The sequence below is a fragment of the Zeus faber genome, assembly GCF_960531495.2.
Source record: "Zeus faber genome assembly, chromosome: 18".
Lineage (NCBI taxonomy): Eukaryota > Metazoa > Chordata > Actinopteri > Zeiformes > Zeidae > Zeus > Zeus faber.
The window spans coordinates 3,372,925-3,396,640 of NC_137210.1; the positions used below are offsets into that span (position 1 = coordinate 3,372,925).

Genomic DNA, 23,716 nt, shown 5'->3' on the forward strand with positions numbered 1-23,716 from the left:
CGTAAAGCACAGTGTCGTAAAATATTGGCATAAGCAGTTGTGGCAGAATGCTGCGCTTGGCGAAACTATTCATTGGATGGATTATTACAACATTTGACCGTCTGCTACCGTGCAGTGGCGACATAAGGTATAATGAATTAAAGTTTACATCTTAAATTTTGCAACATGAATTTATACCGTGGGCACGGTATTTCAGGTAAAGGCTTAGGGTTTAGAACTGTGGTTGCTTGATACTGCGGTATAACTTAAAAAAACGGTATACCGTTGCATACCTAATTACGATCATTCCTGGATCATGCAGTGGAGACACCCAAAAAAGGGTCAGTTCCTCCAAAGGTGCTTCGTACATCCTGCGGTGCGAAAACGCCTTCTGTGACTGATTATGGTTTTTCGGGGTTTTGTGAAATGCAGAATGAGTTACAGTTTTCCAAGTTACCATTAACCGCAGCATCTGCTCGGGTTGTCTGTCTACGCATAGCAAGCGCTATTCAGTCCAGAGGGCTCAAATCATTGGATGTGAATGAATTCCGAGAGATGAAGTTTGGACTTACATAATTTTGGTTGATGATGTCACAAAGCGTGCCACTCCTTAAACAAATCTATTCGCAAACGTTTTTTTTCCACTTCTGGTAAAAAAAATGTTTTTACCAGTTTTTCACTCATTTCTTTATTAATTCTTAAATTATCAAAACTTCTGCAATAACTCTGTGCTATGGACAGAGCACGTTATAGAGAACCACCACCAAACCCCCTCTTTGGAGAACTATTTATCATGTTTGGGTCTATAAACAACTGATCACTACTCCAAGAGGCGGAGAATCACCACGGGTTGGATAAATAAACAGAACCAAACAACATTTACAAAAATCATAAACATTGGATGACAACATGTATTGAAAAACAGTGAATTAGGTCCAGAAAAACTGGAACTAAAACTGGTCACGTGGCCTCTTTCTGTTATAGTTATGGCAGCAAATGAGGGAGGAAAGGAGAGGAATGCAACCAGGAGGGTGCTGGGGTGCACTTGAAGCAGGTGTGATGTTGTGTGTGTGTGTGTGTGTGTGTGTGTGTGTGTGTGTGTGTGTGTGTGTGTGTGTGTGTGTGTGTGTGTGTGTGTGTGTGTGTGTGTGTGTGTGTGTGTGTGTGTGTAAGATGTCCACCAGTGAGTGTACATGACTTATCCCCAATGGTACTGGTGTAGTAGGTCGGTAATATGTCACGGCGCTTCCAAGCAGCGGAAGGGGCCCCGAAGCCCCCCGAACTCCGCAGCCCCGTGTACACCCCCGGGTGCAGGCACAAGACGCAGCCGGCGGCACAGAACCCGGGCCATGGGCGCAAGGCATGGACCGCGGGCCCGGATCCCGGCCCCACGGCAACAGACCAACACCCAGCCCGAGCCGCCCGCCCCACGGGCGAGCCGGCAGGACCCCATGCCCACCCACGCCTCGCACAAGGGGCAGGCCCGTCCCACCCAGCAGACCAGATGCCCCGCCCGCGTAGGTACCAAGTGCCCATACACGTAGCAGCGTGTGCCCAGCGCGGGGCACCTCGGGGGGGCCCACCTGACCCACCAGCAACCGGCCACCCCGGAAAAATCCCCAGTGTTCAATGTGTGCTTTTGGTAATTGCAGTTAAAATTGCGGGGTTGGGGGTGCTAGTCCTTCAGGCAAGTCAAACCCGAATCACTCGCACCCCTGTCCTGTCCCGCAGACCCTGGTCCGATGGAGTGCTCTACGGAGTAGGATTGGCCCAATGGTGTATGTGCTGTGTATGAGTTTTTGCACTGGGAAACATTCAGAGTCGGGACCGGATCAATCCAGGGGCGCAGCAGTCCTTGGAGCAACCACACAGACCCCCTCCCCCCGGACCCAACCGCACCCCAGTGCACCCACCTCCCGTACCTGGTGGCAGCCAACCTACAGTGATGAGCCAAGAGCGCAGAGCGTCAGCCTTGCGCCTCCGCCATGCGCCTCCGCCATGCGCCTCCACCATGCGCCTCCACCATGTGCCTCCGCCATGTCGGGCAGCTCCGCGCCCCCATCAGGCCCCTGGTCAGCCCCCAGCTGCCCAGCATGAGTACAGAACAGAGGGCAGCAGACGGCACACCCACCCACAGCCCAACCCCCCCAGCGACGAGCGCCCCGCACACTGAGAGCGTCAGAGGGCAGGTACCCCAGCAGCCCGGTTTGATGACAGGAGACCGCCTCCACGAAGGAGGCCACATGGTGAGCCCCGTGCCTAGCACAGCCAGCCAGGTTCACGACGACAGGTTGACAGGACCAGACGGAACGCCTAACCAGCCCCGGCACGACGGGCCACCCCCCCACATAGGATGCAGAAGGACACACAGGCCCAGCCACCCCCGCCAGCGGCGCGCCGACCCACCACCCAGGGGGACGAGACCCGAACCAGCGACCCACACCCCCCACCCACAACCACGCCCGGAACCAACACAAGGACGCCAGCTGCAGGTACTACCCGGGAGCACGACTCGGCCCCCTGCACCCCCGGAGACAGGCCAGCTCAACCTGGGTGGCGCCACCACCCAGACTACCCAGACTACCCAACCGTGGGGCCCCGGGATCCCCCAAGAACACAGGCCCACGCACCATGGATGTCCCCAGAGCCGCCCAGGCATCCACCCAACCGCGAAGTCCCAGCAGACCAGGAGGACCCCCACATGCCCCAAAGCACAACGACAATGCACCGACTTAGGAAGACTCAAGTATTAAATGATGGAGTTATGTCAGTGATAAAAGTAGCCCATATTTTATTTAATGAATCAACATTATGCCAAGAGTATTAAAGTTGTTCCTTTGAGATATGCTCAGCAGACTGAATAAACAACGCATATTGCTGAATGAGTGTCTGGGTGAATTATAAATGGAATTACTTTTTCAATTCTGTTTGTTAGTGTTTTACTTATAATCTTAAGGTCGCAATTAATAAGGCTTATGGGTCTGTAACTGGAGGTGAGGCTTGGGTCCTTATTGGGTTTGAACAAAACCGAAATGAGAGCAGTATTCATGTGCGGAGGCATGGTGGAGGTTGACTTGACCTCTATAACCATTCTGATGAATAATGGGGATATACAGTAAGTGGCCAGAAGTGTTTATAGAATTCCGCTGGGTAGCCGTCTGATCCAGGTGATTTATTGTTGGGCATAGAGAAGAGCGCTTTGCTGAGTTTTTCAATAGTAGTTGATGATGTAATGTGGTAGCCTGCTCCGTCGAGTTTAGTAAGTTTAGGAAGGTGAATATCATCAAGGAATGAGTGAATGTTTGATATATTCAATTAATTATCCGAGTGATATAGGTTGTTATAAAAGTCTCTAAATTTGTTATTCTACGTTGTGAATCTTTGATGTCTGTAATTAGTGATCTTTCTCTATCACGTTTCAATTGATTGGCAAGAAATTTACCTGATTTGTCATTGAATTCAAAATAATTTGCTCTTCGTGTCATAAGGAATTGTGTCTTTTGATGCATGATAGTATCAAGTTGAGATGTAATTGTCCTGATCTCATTTCGGATTTGCTCAGAAGATCAGTGGGCTTGTTGGGAATGCAACTCCTTTAGTCACTGTTCAAGTTTATTTTGGCATTCTTGTCCTTTCTTTTTCTTGTGAGTGGAGAATGAAATAATACTACCTCTTAGAACTGCCTTAGCTGTTTCCCAAAGTAAGGATGGTGATATTTCTGGGAAGTCATTCAGTTCAATGAAGGAAGTCCATTCTCTTGAAAATAAAGGGTTAAATTCTTTGTCTGTCAAAAGTCAGATGTTAAACCGCCACCTGCCGGTTTGTTTCATTTATCAGGTTGAAACTAATCGGCCTGTGATCAGAAATTACAATAGGGTGGATTTCTGGATTAGTGATCAGTGCGGAGTTACTTGTCAAGAAAAGGTCTATTCTAGAGAAACTTTGGTGGGGTGGTGAATAATATGTGTATTCTCTAGAATGTGGGTTATTTGATCGCCAACAATCCCCAAGAGCAAGATCACTCATATATTGTTTTATAGTGTCCGACGAACCCCAGGATTTGGGAATATTTCTGGCTCGAGAATGGTCTAAATTTGGATCCAGTACTGTGTTGAAGTCTCCTCCCAATATGATAATTGAGTCAGAGAATTCTAAGAGTTTTGAAAATATATTGTGAAGGAAATTTGGGTCATCCTCATTGCTACCATAAATATTAGCTATGGTTTATTTGATGTTACCTAAAATGTAACGCCCTTCCAGGTTTGATATTGTAGTTTTATTTTGATATGGGATACTTTTATTGATCAATATAGATACACCTCTTTTTTTTTAGTTGTATGATGCTGAAAACATCTGATTAACCCATTTAGCTTTGAGTTGGAGGTGCTCAGATGCAGTGAGGTGGGGTTCTTGCAGTAGACAGAAGCTGGGGTTCATCTTGGTGAGGTGAGTTAGGATTTTGATACGTTTAGCAGGTGAGCCCAAGCCTCTCACATTCCAACTAACAAACTTAATGGGTGTCATTGAGGCTAGTTAGGGGGTGATGGCACAGTGCATCCAAAGCAATAGCTATACTACCGTTCTCATGCTTTCCCATAGATAAGTCTCTGATTTCCTCCTTTATATTCCTTTTCACTGCCATAGTATTGTAGGAAGTTTGTATGGATACATAACTACACAAACAAATGACAACTAGTCAAAGATAAACAAAGAACATTTCCGGAATAGACATACGTAAAGTGAAAGACATTATAGAGTGAGAGTGATAGGAGAAATAAGGAGAGAGGGATTAGGGAGGTGAGATGATGAGAGAAGTATGGAGGGGGAATTAGGAGGGTGAGATGAGAGTGAGCGATATTTTAAAACCTGACATAGATAGCATGCCTATTCCTACATCTTGCAGTATATAATAACCACAATTACAAGAATACATACATTATGATCAGAATAACCAGGGTGTGGTGGAGGAGTCTCGATATAACAGACCGTCTATATATAATTTGTCAACAACCATCGATACGCGTCTACCCTTCTGCCGGTTCTCCTTCAGGACAGGATACAGCACCTTCCTTCGGTCGTTGATCTCCCGGGGGAATTGATCGTTCATGCCCAGCACTGTTCCTTTTAGCTCCCATCCTTTGCTTTTAACCAGCTCCTTGTGCTTGAAGTGTTCAAACTTAGCAATGATGGCGCAGGGACGGTTCCCCACGTGGTGTCCCAGTCGATGAACTCGGTGAAAGGTGATCTGCTTCACGGTGTCCGTCGGGAGTTTCAGGGCGGTGCGGAGAAAGTCTTTCACCATATTTTCTGGGGACTCGGTGTTGTTCTCTGGGATCCCAGAAAAGAGGAGGTTGTCCCGCATACTTCTGGATTGAATATCCAGGATAGTTTCTTTCATTTTTTTATTTTCTTTGTTTACAACTTCCATCTCTACTGTGAGACGCTTTGCGGAGGTTTTGAGATCCGCGTTGTCTTTTTGCATCTCGCCGACCGTGCGGTGCAAGAAATGAAGGCTGGCTTTGATATCTGTAATGTCTTGGAGAAGTGTACTGAGCATGTCCAGCTTCGTGTTTATCTCATCCAAGACACTAACCTCTACGGCACCCGGTATGAGATCGTCTGTGTCTGTTGCTGAGTCAGTCTTATTCCTTTTCGCGGGATTATTGCGGTCCTGGTGGTCCTCCATCACATATGTGTTATAAAAGAAATTGATATAATCCTCGAGGTCCTCAACTTTGGTTTCGCCCAGTGTTCCCTTTTTTTAATGCATATATATAAATATTATTTGCATTTTGCTTTGTTATTTTGTCTGAGGTGGAGCTACTGGTGCGTTAGTTAGTGTAGCAGGGCGCTGCCATGTTGGGTCTCCAATCACTACGCACTTCCGCTTCCAGCTTCTGGCGAGATCACCGCCTGCTTCACGAGGTCGTCACCAAATTTCCCGGTTCTATCGAGACCCCAGCCATGTCTGTGCGTCCTGCATTTGTCGTGATACTTTTAGTGTTTATTTAAAAATGAAAAAAAATCCCAGCATTAACAATAGATAATTATATTGCTCATACAAAAAAGTCGCGCATCCATTAATCTGTCATTCCAATCAACCTTGAAAATAATATGATATCGTTGATCAAAGATGCAAGTTGGGAGCTCTGCTGCGTGCCCCGTGCCCCGTGACCAGCGGCATGGTTCGCTTGGGCTTAGCCCCTGATGTCTTTCAATCATATTCACACGACTATTATTTAAAGCCTCATATTGCCATTTCATGTTTTTCTATGCGACTCCCAGCTGTAAAACTCTGTGTTCATAAAACAGTACTTGGCAGAAGAAAGGTGAGCTATTTACATCTGAATCTATGTAGAAAACTCCTCCACCTGCAAACTTTCATTCAAGTGGTTGCTACGTTCACTTTCGCTCTCCTTTATTGACGCCCTGCCAGCAGCAGCTAATGTGATACAGCCGATTACCCTTTTTTTTACGTTTTTTTGCCAGGTGATGACTTGATGAACGGCAGGTGATAGGGAGAGCAGTTGAGGTGAATGATGTCGTCAGGAGAGAACAGAGAACGCTACCACACCCACCAGACACACACGCACACACACACACACACACACACACACACACACACACACACACAGACACACACACACACACACACACACACACAGACACACACACACACAGACAGGGGAGGGAGAGGTAGAGAGAGACACTGGCTGCAGGCTAGGGGAAAGAGGAGGCAGAAGTGGAGGGCGTAACAACATAAGGAATTTGACAACCTACTTTTTTTCTCTCTCAAATGGCCGGCCTCCATCAGTATTTCTTATTATTACACCGACAAGCCCCTGTGCAGCGACGTTTCCCGGTCGCTCCGGGGGCGGGGGGTGGGGGGGTGGGGGCAATATTTCTCCTTGTCTAAGGATTAATCACTTTTGTGCACCCCCCCTCTGCAAGCTGGAATGATTAGAAAAGGGGGTGTTTGCAGGGGAGTGGGGGGTGGGGATGCCGCTGCGGGTAGGATTTCCTTTGCTGGAGGGGGTCCCTTCAGGTGAAATGAATGCTGCCTCTCCCGTCGAGCTCTCGAGGACGTTTTCTCCGGCATATTTTCCACTCAGTCTGTTGCGCCCAGTCTGTGTTAACATGATAAGGATTGCTGGTGTCAACTTTAGCCCCCCCCACTTTACAGTCCTGTGAATGTATTAAGCAAACAGCGCTGCGTTTGATTCCATTTGGTCTTTGGTCAGTCACAAACGTGCGTTGGTTTTCTTTTGCGCCGACGGGTTTTTGCATTAGCATCCGTGTTCTTTGCGTGCCAGTCAGCGTGGTGTGCGCGCGTCGGGGATGAATTATTCACCGGGTCGCGGAGAGGACTCAACCAGACGGAGGGAAAAGGCTTCGTTCACCCCTGCATCCCATTCCGTTTCATGTGGCGCTCCCTCAGCGGGCCTCCTATGGTTGACAAGAAATGGGGGGCCTGGCGCCCCCCGGCCAGCAGATGCTCGGAGAGACAGACCTTGTCAAAACGCTGACCCAGCCGCTTTTTCACACACTGCAGCACCCCGCTCTGGGGCAGAAGGCATCAATGGAGCCTGACACAAGACACACGCTTCTTTTGTTTTTCGTTACATTAAGAAAACGTAAAATAAATATGTCTAAAATAATAAAAACACACTGCTTTTATTTGTTTTGTTTGGAGAGTTGGAAAACCGGCATGCCCAGCAGAGCGTAAATGCATAATGGAGTCTCCATTACGCATTTCCTACGCCACTGCTCTACGCCTGACACAAGACACACGCTTCTTTTGTTTTTCGTTACATTAAGAAAAAGTAAAATAAATACGTCTAAAATAATAAAAACACACTGCTTTTATTTGTTTTGTTTGGAGAATTGGGAAACCGGCATGCCCAGCAGAGCGTAAATGCATAATGGAGTCTCCATTACGCATTTCCTACGCCACAGCTCTACAATTGCCTGTTGTACAAGTTATCAGTCTTGGATAAATATAAAAATTTAAATAATTGTTTGGCAGTAGATATTTTGATTTAAAGTGTTTAATGAAAATGTAACATTGCAAAGCGTTGCATTGCAGGTTGAGAAGTTGAACGCCACTTGCAGACCTTGATGCAATGGCATCCAAATACTCTGTGTTGTATGCCCAGCATGCTGACAGCACAGGTTAAAAAAAAAAATTAACATTGCAAGGAAATCCTTCGGGCTGCTGCACTGGTGCTATGCAAAATCCTGACGGTGCAAGCCCCCCTTAGTGCCGGGTCTGATTGCATGTGGTGCGGAGGCACTGAAGGTGCTGCCGTACACTTACCACCAGCAGACGCTAACAATTTTGCTCTCACTGCATATTAGCGCCGGTGTTTGTGAATTGGAAATTCTTCGCAACGAGGCTCATTTGCAGAGAAAGGGGCAAATAGCACCGGTGCACCAAGACACTATTTGTATGGCAGCGCAGTTAGGGGTGCATTTTACTGACGCTTGTTTTTTGTATTGCGCAGGTTTAGTGGCCGCAACGCCGCACAATCCTTTTGTGAATTCGCCCCACAGTTTTATTTGTGTAATGTTCTGATGCAAGGAATTGCAGTTCATAACTGACAACCCCCAACTCACTTGAAGCGGCGCTTCATAGGTGATAATCACTGTATATGACAAAACACAAAAGCAGCACTGCCTTTGTGTCAACTTTTGCCCATTCTAGCTGGATGTACTGGACGGACTGGGAGGAGGACGAGGTGAACGACAGTATCGGGCGGATAGAGAAAGCCTGGATGGATGGCTCCAGCAGGCGTATCTTCGTCACATCCAACATGCTGTGGCCCAATGGCCTGACGCTGGACCACGGCACCAGCACCATGTACTGGTGCGATGCCTACTACGACCACATCGAGAAGATTCACTTCAATGGAACCGGCAGAATGGTGAGTCCCTTCTAACCTGAGCGAGCGTTATGAAGGAGCCATGTTAGCGCCCTGGACCGACGGGCCTCTAGGGGGCACTCCAGGGGGACTTTTGAAGAGTGTCGGCTTTCAAACGGAGCTTCGGAGCAAGGCGCGATGTTTTCTGAGTCACTGCGGTGGAACACTGAAGGTAGAAATGTTATATTCCTCTGTGAGGAGTGCGGCCGTATCCTCACCCTCACCCACCCTTATCCTCCCTGCTCTGAGCTCATTAAAGCGAACTGTGGGAGTCTGAAAGGCTGCAAACTACTTTGTGTTCCTGAGAAGACATTGAATGAGCTTTAGCGAGTTGTAGCGAGCATTGCCAAATGATAACTAAACCAATATTTAAATGTCTAGATGACTGTTTGATGATGGATTGGATTGATTCATTCATGTATTCATTAAAGCTTGTTCTCATGCAGGTCGTGTACGGCGGCAAGGAGCTCAACCACCCGTTTGGGATCTCGCACTACCGCAATTCGATCTTCTGGACAGAGTACATGAATGCCTCAGTGTTCCAGCTGGACCTGTCCTCCGGGGACGTCACTCTGCTGCGCAGCGAGCGCCCCCCCCTCTTCGGCCTGCGTGTCTACGATGCCCACAGTCAGCAAGGTCGGCCTTAGAGCTGAAATAAAACTGGCGTCCCCTGCCCACTTTAACCTATTGGAGAGCACTTAATTTCATATACTGTATACACACACACACACACACACACACACACACACACACACACACACATGCACACGCACACGCACACACACACACACACACCTACATAAGTCTCCATGTGTACAATTGCCGTCAGATTTGATGGTGTAAACCTGCCCGCAGATCAGTGTTGACAGGGACTTTTTGCCGTACCGTGCAGCCACTCTCCCAGATGAAGGGCATGGATGGTGAGGGTGAAACCGAGGGGGGTAGAGGAGGGGAGGTTCTTCACAAAGAGCAATGGCAAATGATGATGGATTCATGCTGTTAGATGGCAGAATGGGTGAACAGATAGAAGTACAGGGTATGCATGACTGGCAGTGGCGAACAGCACAGAGCCCCACCCCCAGCAGGTAGGACCCTTGTTATCCTGTAATGGGCAGGTGAAAGGGTGTTAAAGACAACCAGCTGAGGAGTTGATCGTTGTCATTGCCCCCAGCTCCACAAAACACGGGGGCCCCGGCCTGTGTTCATGCAGAAACTCCGAGCAGTATTTGAAAGCGATTCATTGCTATCCACACGCCTGCTACATTATCAACACCTTTCTTTCCATCTGAGAGCTGCCTCGCTGCGGATTATGACTGGGAACGTGCAGGGATTGAGAGACTTATTATCCGGCCAATCCTCTGCTGTTCATGTTGCTAAATAGATTAATTGGCTGTCCAATCTTCTGAGTGTTACTGATTGGCTCTCACGGAAACAGAAGGCTTTATCTCATTGGCTCAGGCGGCGCCTTTGGGCTTTACATTAACTCGAAGCGACAAAGGCGTCTCATGCCTCAACTTTGCATGTGACATTTTTTCCTTTAGCTTGGCTTTCTCTTGTTCATAGAATACTCGCCTTCGCTCAACAAAAGACAAATTGCACCCTCCAACAAATGCGTAAACATGTCAAACATCTCCCTCTATTAGCCTCCCTTCTGGGTTTGAGTCGCATGTACCTGGCGCATTTATTTACGAAAGAAATGCAGTTTGATATAAAGAAGATCCGATATTTTGTTGTGGTTTTTAGCTGGCCCTTGAAATGCGGGCCACGTGGTAAATACAGACAGAATCAACAACAGAAACAGACTGCGATGGGCCGGCTTTTTAACAAATAAAATATGGCTAGAAGTGAAATGACACCTTATTCCGGCTCCGTGTCTCCAGGTGACAACGCATGCCGGGTGAATTATGGGGGCTGTGGTACCCTCTGCCTCGCCATCCCAGGAGGCAGAGTGTGCGCCTGTGCCGACAGCCAGGCTCTGGAGAAGAACAATGTCACCTGCGCAGGTAGGAGCAGATTTCAGACAAAATGCAAAAGATCAAAATACTGGACGTTTTAGTTCATCATTATTATTGTTGTTTATTTATTATCATTTTTATTATTATTATTATTATTATTATTATTATTATTGATAGATATATATTGTGAAATTGCAGTGTCACCACAGATCATAAAGCAGAAAAAAAATAATAGCAAGGAAATAAAATAGTTAAAAAGAAAATGACAATATATGGAAAATGTGAAAATATACAATGAAACAGTAAAATAAAAAAGAGACCCCAAAAATGAATCAACAAATAAATAATAATAAAAATAAAAATTATAAAATATGAAATATTATTATTATGATTATTATTTATATTTTGTTGTATTTTCATATCCATATGCATACACAGCGGAGACTTCGCTGCTCTTTCACAACGCTTCTAGAAACCCGGGTTCCTCTGTTGCTTAGTAACCGAAAAACTGACTGACTGTTTGGATGTCCCCCCACCACCACCACCATCACCACCAAAAAATAATAATTTGTTCTCCTGGCTGCTTTGTGTCGTTGTTTTGTTTTGTTCCCCACCCCTCCCTGTCACAGAAATCTCCAGCAGCGGGCCGGAGCCGCAGCACTGCAAGAGCGATGAGTTCCAGTGCCTGAACCAGCGCTGCATACGGGCGTCGTGGAAGTGTGACGGAGACGACGACTGTCTGGACGGGAGCGATGAGGAGCCCCACAGCTGCTGTGCGTATCCCGAAAAAAAAAAGAAAAGAAAAAATAAACCATTGTGTTGTGTGCTCACGAGGTAAGACACGGACACACCATTGCAGATTGACACAGAACACCAAGCTTGTATGAACAAGCTGCGGAGGGGGTCGATTCTCTCTCCTGCTTTCGACTTTTATCTACCCTTAAATGTCACCGTAGAAATAGAGGTTAAAAAAAATTGCTGTCCTCCCTCCCACTCCTCCTCCTCCTCCGGCCACTGTCTTCTTCCCCCTTACTTCTCCCCCATCCAAAGTGATTTAGCTCTCGAGCGAATCGATAAGATAAACACTGGCGTTAGACGCTGGGATGTTGACTCATTTTTTCAGGGAGGGATAAAATAAATAAATAAATAAACACTAGAACGTTACCCCCCTGCCAACATGATCAAAATTGGAAAATCTATTATCCCCTCTGCTGCGATATCATACAGCCTAACGATCGTCCAACGGCTTTTTTTTTATTGTGTTGATGCTGCTTCGCCAGACTCACTGAATGCGATTTTGAAAATGGGGGCTCAGTTGCCAGCTTTGTGAAGTTGATATCAGCTCAAAAAGTTGATTATTCTGTCTAAAATAGGGTCTGGCCCAATGACTTACCTTCATTTGACTTCTGCAACTTCCAGGAAACAAACCAGGCCTCATCAAAATGTTAGTTCCCATTATTAATAATTGTCCATAGCTCAGGTTTGCTATTGAGAGATGTACCACTCCGCTGCAGCCTCCCAGTGTGCTTAATGCACTTCAATGGGGCAAAGTAAAAAATTGAATGAAACATTTAATCTTCAAAAACAGGATGCTCACAATATTGTCAGCTAGTCCTTAAATGTTATACTGGTCTTCCAGGGTTTTATTGACTCTTTTGCACTTCCGCAAATCAGCTCTTGAGCGACGTCCACGCTAACATGACAGACAGGAAGCTGCGCAGCTTCCTTCTGGCAACCTACTGTAGCCAACGTTACATTTTGGATGTACTGCAGCATCAGCAGCAAGTCGTTTTATAATGCGTTCGTTGAATAATGCCAAACCTATACTTTCAACTTTCTGACTTTCAAAAAGTCAGAATATCATTATTCTGTACAGGGAGAATTTAAGCATAAACTTAACCATCAGTATATTAAAGACACAAATATATTACCCAGGGAGAATATTCATAAACACCAACGCACCCTGGGCAGTTGTAGGATACAAGCAGAGTGACTTTGCTGCACTTCACAATAAAAGCTCATTTATTATGCAAATTATAACACCAATACCCCACCATCCCTAAAGAGACACATTGGGTTTATGAGTTATTGAGTGTTAATTATTGTTATTAATTATGTTTGTGTTTTTCCTCTGAGTGCTGTTACCCGCACAACATTTTGGTTGTGGTGTTAATTAAAGGGGCAATAGGCAACTTTTTTGCTTTTACTTATCATTATGAATTTAATGTTGATAGCGCTGTGTAATGGCCATGGAATAATTACACCGTCGGCGTTTAGTGGCTCCCTATAAACCTTGATATCACTATTCAATTCGGACTGCCACCGGGTACAAATCCCCAGGAAAATTATAGATTAAAAATTGATTAAATGATAAAAACGACTCACTGAAATCGGTTGAGAAATGTAAATGTTAATAGCATCGCCACCGCTTACTGGCATTTGTTCACAGGACAATCTTGCCCGTTCCAATGTGCCGGCGACGTCGGCTTATCGCAGCAACGAGCCGAAGCAGTCAATGCGACGTCTATGTATATATGTCTATGATTGTGCAACCAAAATAAATAAAATGTAACTAAAATTGTGACAATTTCAATTCACCTCTTCAGTGAACTTCTCTTTCGTCTCTCTTACTTCCAAAGTGGTGTCGATAATATACACAGAGAGCTCTGAGGAAAACGTAAAGCGATCCTGGTGTTTTCTATTGCCCCTTTAACTTCATGAAGTGATGTAGATGAGAATAATTGTGGTTCAAAAATTCTGTGAAGTGGAGTCCATAAAAGTTATTGGAAAGGGTTTTAAGGGACACAACCACAAAGGCTAGTCAAACGGGAAAGGGACAAATTAAAAAAAGTTTTCGAGAGGATCGTATTTGGAATTCAAATTCGAAGTCTTTCAACACTGGATCAAACTGTGAGTGTGTCTATTTTTTTTCGCAGATAACCACAGCTGCCCCATCGACCAGTTCAAGTGCAACAACAACCGCTGCATTCCCAAGAGATGGCTCTGCGATGGGACAAACGACTGCGGTGACAACGAGGACGAGTCCAACGTCACATGCTCAGGTGGGTCCCGTGCCAGCTGCGTCTTCACCGTAGCTATCGGGTTCGAGTAGAAATACTAAGAACTCATTCTACCGCCTTGACTCCGCCCTGTCTCAAATCACCAAAACTATTTACATGCCAGAGAAAAATCATTAACTGACTGGCGAGTTCGGATGATGGGCTGACTATCTATCTCTCACTTGGAATATCATTATAAAAGCTTCCAGGGAACACCAGATGCTCATCTTGAAATTTAAGGGAAGACGAGCATGTACTAGCTTGGCAGCACTTACAAATAAAGTCACATTATTTCACATGTGACATTTCACAGATAGGAAATGCATATGAAAATGTATTTTTGGAGCAAATTGCATGCAATCATCTGAACCCTAACTGTGACTTCACACATCACATGTCAAAGCTCCTGACGATGCTGGTTGATCTACATTGTTAAACTGTCAACAAGTCACTTCTTCCCACCAATATTACTTTTTGTTTCACCTACCTTGGCAAACAGTGCCTCTCAATCTTGTTTGAATGCCCTTCCTAACAGAAGATACAATGACTTTAACCTGGATACAGTAGTCTTAAAAACCGTACCTTGTAGAACGGGTGCCGCGATGATCAGAGCGCTAAACAAAGACATCCTGTCTTGTCAGGCAGTCAGTCCCAGTTATATCTGGCGGCTTTGGTACAGTGAGATCAATCTCACCCAACCGTCAAACGGCTCCCTGGCATCAAAGAGGTGCAGCACCTACAAGGGCCAACTTTGCCCCCCAACCACGCACGTGTCAGAATCACTTGCAGTATATCAGCCTCGACCTCGACACACACACACACACACACACACACACACACACACAAAGTACCCATCCTATGTCTACTGTAGCATTTTCTTTTTTTTGGGCAACGGAGCCTCCCAGGAGCTTTTTAGTCTTCGCAGTTCAATCAATGGGCATTAGCCAGAGGATGATAAATGTTGCCCTGTCGTCACATTGACATGCGTATTATAACGCCGCTCAGAGATCTCCCGTGTTGCTGTCCATGAACGTCTGCTGAAGCCGCGGCTACGCTGCCATTGACTGAGCGCTCCGTGAAGCAACTGCAGATTATTATTTTTTCTTTTTCCCACGGCCCTCAGACCAGTCTGCGCGCCTACGCCTGACTGAGCGATAACTCAAGGCAGGGGCATAGCGATCATTAGAAATTGGCCGGGTGGGTTCTGCCTTCAGTAAACCGGATGGGGTTTGGGTTTTATTTTTGTTTTGTTTTGTTTTTTCTATCGTTTCAGCCCAACCCTGTCAAAGCAACCAGTTTTCCTGTCAGAACGGCCGCTGCATACCCCACGCCTGGAGCTGTGACAGGGACGACGACTGCGGGGATATGTCGGACGAAATGTCCTCATGTGGTGGGTGTGAACAGCGCGGCTTTCAACAAATTCGCTGAAGGGCGACATTGGCTAAAGCCATGTCGGTTGACTTGTTCTGTGTGCTGAAGTGAAAGGAAAAACTATAGAGGGTAATGTTTGAAGCAACATAGGGTAAAAAAAAAGTAAAAAATTGTGGTTGAACCCATGAAGTGTAATTCATAGAATCAGAGTAAGAATCAGAATCTGTTGGGTCAAATACATTTTAATTTACAAGGAATTTGTCATGGGTTGTATTGCCAGCTGAGTGCAAAATAAATGCTTGACAGGAAAGAAACAAAAACAAGAATGTGACTCGAGGGGCCATGGTCAAGCCATGGTCCGCAGGTGACGGTGCTGGCTTCGTCCCTGTTCAGGCACCACTTGTGGGAGTCTCTACCCACAGGTACGGGTTTAGGGAAGGAGGCCGAGTCTTTGGCAGTGGGGCGCTGACATGACGTGGGTTTTATTGATAGTCATGACAAAAAGGCCTGCTGGCAAAACAGAAACATAAAATAAAAGGAATGATAAATGTCTCTGTTTCTCCTTGGTCATGCTCCAGTCTGCAGGTGTTTCCGTGTCCTGCACCAGGCAATCCCCACTGCAACACAAACAACACATAAGACAACTCTCCCAACCGGGTTCGACCAATCAGCGCTAAATGAGGCTGATCAGGCAGACCTGGTACAGCTGCACCATCACCTGCACACTGTGGCTTGACCGAGCCCCATCGTCTGCCACAAAGAAATACAATATATACATAATATACAAAATATGCTCTATGCACCAGATAATAACAAGGCTATGAGGGAATTAGTGGCAGAAAGTGGCTGTTTATGTACATGATGAATAAAAAAAAACTGGATTCAACAGTATAGAAACAGATGGCTTCGCCTAAATTATCACAGTGTTATTACAGAATATTTCACGGTAGCATCGAGTAGTGGAGTATTAGCGGTTGAAAATGAAAATAAGCCCGAAAACTTGCTGAAAGGTTTATAATGGATTGGGTGCGGCTGTGTAAGTAAGCAAATCACAAAAAAAGATATAATAAATAAATAAATCACAGTATTCCCCATTGCACACAGCACAAAATAGCCCATTATGCAGAGTAGGGTAAAGGAAAGACATAATGGCTCTATATAAGAAGCTTCTATGTCCAGGGAAACAATGGATACTACTTTGTCTTTTGAAAGCACAGATTTACGCGTTGGCTAGCTGGTTTGCATACGGGGGATATCCATTGTGCGTTGAGAAGAGTGAAAAAAAAAAAAAAAAAGGCTGTAGCAATGTTTTTGTCTTCATGTCCGAGGACAGCGCAACGCAGCCCACGCATTTTTTGATTATTTATTCACACATTGCCACATTATTTATTATTATCAAAATAAAATACACCATATAACACCAAAATGCGTACCAACTAGTGCCTCACAAGAAAAATGCAAATACCCCCCCCCCCCCAACAATTGGACCCCATTATACACTTGATTCGGTCCAATTTCAGTGAAACTAGGAACCGATCAAGCACTCGCTGATGACATCACAAAAAACCTGTGTACTGTTGTGTGTTGCTTACTGTTATAGTTCACGGTTGTTGTTTTTTTTAAAGCTCGAGGCGGTGGTATTATACAAGCCTTCAGCTTCAACGAGTGGAAGTCATTGTCCGTGCTCCAGAATAATCTTCAGTTGGGGGAAAAAAAAGTCCTTATAATGGCCTCGTAAAAAAACCTGTTTTTTAATGTAAAGATAGTCAAATTACCAGAGCGTTTTAAACCGAGCCGGTTTACCGAGAGTTTTAACATCTTTCCCCTCTTTAATCTTCGCCCGCATTAACTCTGCAATATTTTCGTCGGGTAGCGTTTGGCAAACGCAACGCAGCCCTGTATCGCAGCAGCCTTCCTTTGTGTTGTGCTAAGCTGCTTCAACACACAGCCACAAACAGCCAGGGTGTAAGCAGTAATTAAAGTTCATGCTCGACTTCATTCAATCATAATCAAGCTGTGCAGCAAAACATATTCTCTCCCATACTGTTGTCTGGGCTTCTTCAGGCATTACTTCTCCCTAGGAGTGCCACCGTTCGGCTCCGGCGGCTCACTTAACTCCACCAGAATGACTGTGGGGTATCGGAACACCTGAAGCTCGGTGGTGGTCGCATCTAAGATTGATGCTAATTTGGATTTTGTTTGTCAGAAGTTTTGCGGTTGTCATACAGTGCCTCACATCGGGCCTCTCCGTTGACTCGAAGCCATTATTTATGCATGTCGCTGCCTCATTTTTAGCCAAGCTCTCTGTACACTTCAGACGTCCATTATTTATGGATGGCGGTGCTTCATTTATAATGAACGTAAAATTCCAGCCAGATGCCCGTTATGGCTAAGACAATGTGTTTGAGGAGAAATATAGATGCCGCATGTCTGATGAAGGTGGGGTTTGTGTTCCCCCAACAGCCTAAGGTACACTAAGTACAAAGCTTATAAATGAATCCATCCAAATATAGACTTTTGGTGTGAAAATGAAGTCAATAAAGCTCTAGGCTTGGGTATATTACATCATTTTTTTCCACATCGAGAAAACAACATGAAATGTTTATAAGAATTTAAAGGGAATGAATGCCAAGCCCTAACTATGCCATCTGACATTTGCATAATCCATTGAGCTACTTAGAGGATAGCAAAATAATGGAAATGCTTGATAGCTGAATCAATATCATGGACCTGATAAGAAGTAAGGCCGCCCTTTGCCTTCGGAAAAGCTGGAATTCTTCACGGAATGTTGTCATCCAAGTCCCGGACTGTGTGTGGTGGGGTATTGCGCCGTTGTTCAAGGAGAAAAGCCTCCAGTTTACAAGCAGCTTGTAAAGTACCTCTCACAGGGGTATTATTCTCCTGCCGTAGGATGCACCTGGTAGGTTGTGATGAGTTTTTGCTTGGCTTTCGTGGCATTTCGCCCACTATCCTGTTTAGTCTCGCTGTCGGCTACCTGTCGATGCTGTCGTGGTTTCGTTGGAATTCAAGTGGCTTTGATAACTCAAAGTACTAATTGTCAGACGTCTTTTTATTTGTGACACATCGGGTCACGCAAATTGCCAACAAAATACATCTCGCCGTTGGGGCAGCATTTGTAATTTTCATTTAGTTACTACAACGTTAAACGCCTCTTTCACGTGGTGTCTCATGGCTTTTCTGCCTCGCCCCCTGTATATCTCTGACAGCCGTGAGGGATTCAGCACTTTCCATAAAAGTGCCACATTGTCTCCATCAGCACGCCCAGCACAGCTTAGTACACGGCTTGTCCTTCACTGAACCTTACTGTCTTGCAGAGGCGATCATTTGTTTACGGCGGCAACGGGGCGGTTACCACCACAGCGAACGTACTCAACGTCAACCAAAAAGTTTCTTTCAGGATTTTCAAAACAAATGGCTGAAGCTCAGGTGCCAAACTTCCAGCAGGCATTGAATTTGTGCTGCTGCATCAGTGGGGCTGGTAGCTGCTGCTACCGCTGATTAAAGTGTTTAGGCACCGAGGCGTTCAGTCAATTGCGCTTCTCTGATTAACCCCAAAAAGAACATGCGAGCATATCGTTCCATCTCCGTCTCCGCGGGTTAACTTGATTATCTTTTTATTTCCTCGCCCTGGTTTTGAGAACAATTCCCGATGCCAAACGTCGTCCTAAAAGTATTGACCGTGCTTCCACTCACAATACTGACCATACTCAAATACAAGAAAACACAAGTTGTCTTCATTAACCTCACTAACCTTTCACCATAATTGCACGTGTGGTCTCCCAGTTTGAAAACGTCACTCATCTCTCACCAGAACAAATCATAGTATTTTCTCAGATACTACAAGACATAGAACGGTCGTTTCTCATCTGTTATCAAATGGAAGGGAGGAGACGAGACTGTGAACTTCCACTAAAATGGGCCGTGCAGTGACTGCGGATTGAGTAGCAGGATACCAACAAAGAAGAAATTAACAAGCAAGATATGAAGGCTACGAGACAGGACTCTTAAGGCTTGAGGGTATCCCGCTGTTGTTTTCAGAGGTAGCCTCTCCGAAACTAAAGCACCCTTAAAACTAAAGTAAACTGATTATGGCTGTCAATTACATCGTTTCTTTTAGCCGCTGATTGGGGTTGCATTCATTACATCGCAGGGTAGCACAATGATGGACATATTCCAAAGTGATTGGGATGATTGTGTTTTGAGAGGCATATTGTCTCTCTTGCTGTTTTCTTTGTTTTGTTAAGCCGTCAAGTCTGTATTGCTGCGACCTCCGTCTACAAAATGCATTTTGGGGCTAAGATTAACACTTCCAACACAGGGGGTGTAATGTTCGCTGTGGCATGAACGCACAGAATTAAGAAGTGATGATTGCTGGAATCCCCTGAAAAGCAATTCTTGGCATGACACAGTGCGCATTGTGTTCTGTTTTTATATGCTTTTCTTTTGGTGACATTCAAATTCCAAGTAATATTCTACTCCTGGTAAGTGTGAATTTTGTTAATTTTGACACCGCTGCAAACTTTTTTCAGCCTTCCCAACCTGCGAGCCTCTGACTCAGTTCGGCTGCGCCAATGGCCGATGCATCAGTGGGAAATGGCATTGTGATTCAGGTAGACACCTAGCCACGTATTCTTTATTTCTTATTTGGTAAAATTGCACATGGTAGCATAAATAGCACTTATAATGGGTGAAAAAAAAATGGGTTGGTATGATATACCAACCCATTTTTTGCCATTATAAGTGCAAAAAATGCTCAAACATACTCATAACACTATCATATAGCGTTATGAGTATATTTGAGCATTTTCTGTATGGTATTTGTGGGGTATCAATTATCACTTACCTCTTTTTTCAAGTCGCTTATAATTAGTAAATTATATATAAATATATACACACACACACACAGTTCATTATTTCATTGTTCATTAAGTTCATAATGTTCAAGAGATTATTTGTCACATACATACGGTCATACATATATGCAGTGAAATGTCATGACACCCGGTGATTACGCACAATAAGCTTTATAAGCTCTAAAAATACTAAAATGTGCATCATCAGCACGAGATGCTCGCGCAGGCGGCCGCAAGGGACGGCGCCACATTCGCGATTCTGGGTTCTATAATCATAGTAAAATTATACATATATAAACACACATACTCAGTGGCGTGAAACAGTGTTTGCCCCCTTCCTGATTTCTTATTTTTTTGCATGTTTGTCACACTTAAATGTTTCAGATCAAACAAATTTAAATATTAGACAAAGATAACACAAAATGCAGTTTTTAAATGAAGGTGTTTATTATTGAGGGGAAAAAAAATCCAAACCTACATGGCCCTGTGTGAAAAAGTGATTGCCCCCTAAACCAAATAACTGGTTGGGCCACCCTTAGCAGCGACAACTGCAATCAAGCGTTTGCGATAACTAGCAATGAGTCTCTTACAGCCCTGTGGAGGAATTTTGGCCCACTCATCTTTGCAGAATTGTTGTAATTCAGCGACATTGGAGGGTTTTCGAGCATGAACCGCTTTTAAAGGTCATGCCACAGCATCTCAATCGGATTCAGGTCAGGACTTTGACTAGGCCACTCCAAAGTCTTCATTTTGTTTTTCTTAAGCCATTCAGAGGTGGACTTGCTGGTGTGTTTTGGATCATTGTCCTGCCCAAGTGCACTTCAGCTTGAGGTCACGAACAGATGGCCGGACATTCTCCTTCAGGATTTTTTGGTAGACAGCAGAATTCCTGGTTCCATTTACCACAGCAAGTCTTCCAGGTCCTGACGCAGCAAAACAGCCCCAGACCATCACACTACCACCACCATATTTTACCGTTGGTATGATGGTCTTGGGGATCATCAAGATGTTTTCTGGCAAAACTGAGACGAGCCTTTGTTCTTTTTGCTAAGCAGTGGTTTTCGTCTTGGAACTCTGCCATGCAGGCCATTTTTGCACAGTCTCTTTCTTATGGTGGAGTCATCGTCATTAAGTGAGGCCTGCAGTTCTTTGGATGTTGTTGTGGGGTCTTTTGTGACATCTTGGATGAGTCGTTGCTGCGCTCTTGGGGTAATTTTGGTCGGCCGGCCACTCCTGGAAAGGTTCACCACTGTTCCATGTTTTCGCCATTTGTGGATAATGGCTCTCACTGTTATTCGCTGGAGTCCCAAAGCATGAGAAATGGCTTTATAACCTTTTACAGACTGAGAGATCTCAATTACTTTGTTCCTCATTTGTTCCTGAATTTCTTTGGATCGCAGCATGATGTCCAGCTTTTGAGGATCTTTTGGTCGACTTCACTTTGTCAGGCAGGTCCTATTCAAGTGATTTCTTGAGAACAGGTGTGGCAGTAATCAGGCCTGGGTGTGTCTAGAGAAACTGAACTCAGCTTTCCAAAGATGTGATAAACCACAGTTCATTTATGTTTTAACGGGGGGATCACTTTTTCACTCAGGGTCATGTAGGTTTGGATTGTTTTTCCCCTCAATAATAAACACCTTCATTTAAAAACTGCATTTTGTGTTTACTTGTGTTATCTTTGTCCCATATTTAAATTTGTTTGATGATCTGAAACATTTAAGCGTGACAAACGTGCAAAAAAAAAAAAAATCAGGAAGGGGGCAAACACTTTTTCACACCACTGTATATACCGAGTGTGTATGTGTGTGTGTATATATATATATATATATATATATATATATATATATATATATATATTCAGGGGCAAATTCACAAAGTATGGATTGCGGCACTATAAATTGCGCATCAATTGCGCCCACTGTCCGCTTACAACGATCCAATCAACAACCAATTTTTGTCCTTTCAAACGATGTAACCCTGCTATCTGAACTGACTGGCGACTTATCACAGGAATGGAAACAAACTGATCACCTATCACATTTACTGGACAAAATGACTGCCAAAGACAGTCATAGCTTCCACAAGGACAACCCAGTTTGTACCTCCTTGTGTGTATATATATACAGTATAAATATATATAGATATATATTTATATTTATATATATAATTAATTATCACTTCACTATTTTTTTTTAAGTCGATTATTAAGGTAAATCATATATATATTTGCGTGGCAGTGCGGTTAACGGTGCATTTCACCGTTTGCGGGTGCTTTGTGAATTAGATGCTTGCTTTTTCTATTATTTGTTCCAGTTTAGTGGCCCCAAAGCCGTGCAATCCTTTTGTGATTTTGCCCCTTAATTTGTGTGTATCTGGGATTCACAACTTCATCCCACGTGCACACATTGTGTTGTGTGCGCGTGCAGAGGATGACTGCGGAGACGGCAGCGACGAGCGGGGCTGCGTCCACTCCTGCTCCAACGCCCAGTTCCAGTGCTCCAACGGCCGCTGCATCCCCGACCACTGGGTGTGCGACGGTGACAACGACTGCGGCGACTTCAGCGACGAAAACACCACCTGCGGAGGGGCGTCGGCCAGTAAGAGAGCCCGCCTCCTCCGGCCGTTGCCTTAAATAACACCATGGGTTCTGAGGGAGAAGACACTCCGCGCATATTGCTTGTTATTAATTTATCCTGATGTGGCAGCATTTATAAAAATAAGTTTCTCGGGGAAAAAAAAGCGTCATCAATGTAATAAAGTTGTTTAGTCAGTGTGTGCGGCGTATGTCTTGGCACGGTGGAAAGGGAGGGTTAGGGTTTGAGGGGTTGTTGGCCTTTTTTGCTGTGACTTGCAATTTGAATCAGTGCAACTAAAATTCAAATGCGGTAATTATGAGTTTAATGCGACTATTAATCAGCCGGGGTCTTCAGCCTTCACGCTGACGTGTGACCCATCCAGTCTGGCTCCCATTTACGGCGGGGACATCATCAAGAATAAAGGGCTTTCATCTGTTGGAATTACCTCTGAAAGCTCACGCTGGCCCCCTCCAATGCTCACAGCTCACTAGCTTGTCACTAGAATGTGGAGACTATTCATCAACTCATCTCCTGATGTGAACTGCACCCTTCTCCGCCTTTTCCACCGATGTCGGGCCTTTCGTTTTTTTGCCCATGGGGGACAGGACCTCCCTCAGCCCTTTTCCCTCGGCTGCTAGGAGGAGATACATTTTGGCGTTTGACTTTTAAACATCAGAGATATAAATGGCCGGTCCCATCAGCCCGCCGCTCAGTACGATTGGGAGCCCCCTTTCTCTCCATCTTGGGAAAGAAAAAAGGAAAGACAAAGCAAACGCCGACATTAAGCAGAACATTTCAAACATATTGGAAGTAAACTGTCAATGTCAGCGTGAACCCTCAATCATAATGTAATGTTAGTGTAGAAAACCTTCTCGTTCTACTGTCCTGTCATTATTATAATCACAGAACAACATTGTTTACAGATGGCCGCTGATCAAAATGAACAAACTTGACATTAGATAATGATAGCGACTGAGAATT

The 23,716-nt window shown here is 44.9% G+C and overlaps 1 protein-coding gene across 1 annotated transcript in view; it reads left to right on the plus strand.

Moving 5' to 3' along the window:
- Nucleotides 1–23,716, plus strand: part of lrp1bb (low density lipoprotein receptor-related protein 1Bb) — a gene marked incomplete at both ends in the record, with an annotated part of 302,444 nt that overhangs the window by 138,006 nt on the left and 140,722 nt on the right. The window contains 8 exons of the mRNA XM_080019511.1: nt 8,684–8,903; nt 9,347–9,536; nt 10,781–10,903; nt 11,485–11,628; nt 13,792–13,917; nt 15,188–15,304; nt 19,836–19,916; nt 22,586–22,756. Of these exons, the coding sequence (XP_079875637.1) occupies nt 8,684–8,903; nt 9,347–9,536; nt 10,781–10,903; nt 11,485–11,628; nt 13,792–13,917; nt 15,188–15,304; nt 19,836–19,916; nt 22,586–22,756 (1,172 nt within the window). The remainder of the gene's footprint in view (nt 1–8,683; nt 8,904–9,346; nt 9,537–10,780; nt 10,904–11,484; nt 11,629–13,791; nt 13,918–15,187; nt 15,305–19,835; nt 19,917–22,585; nt 22,757–23,716) is intronic.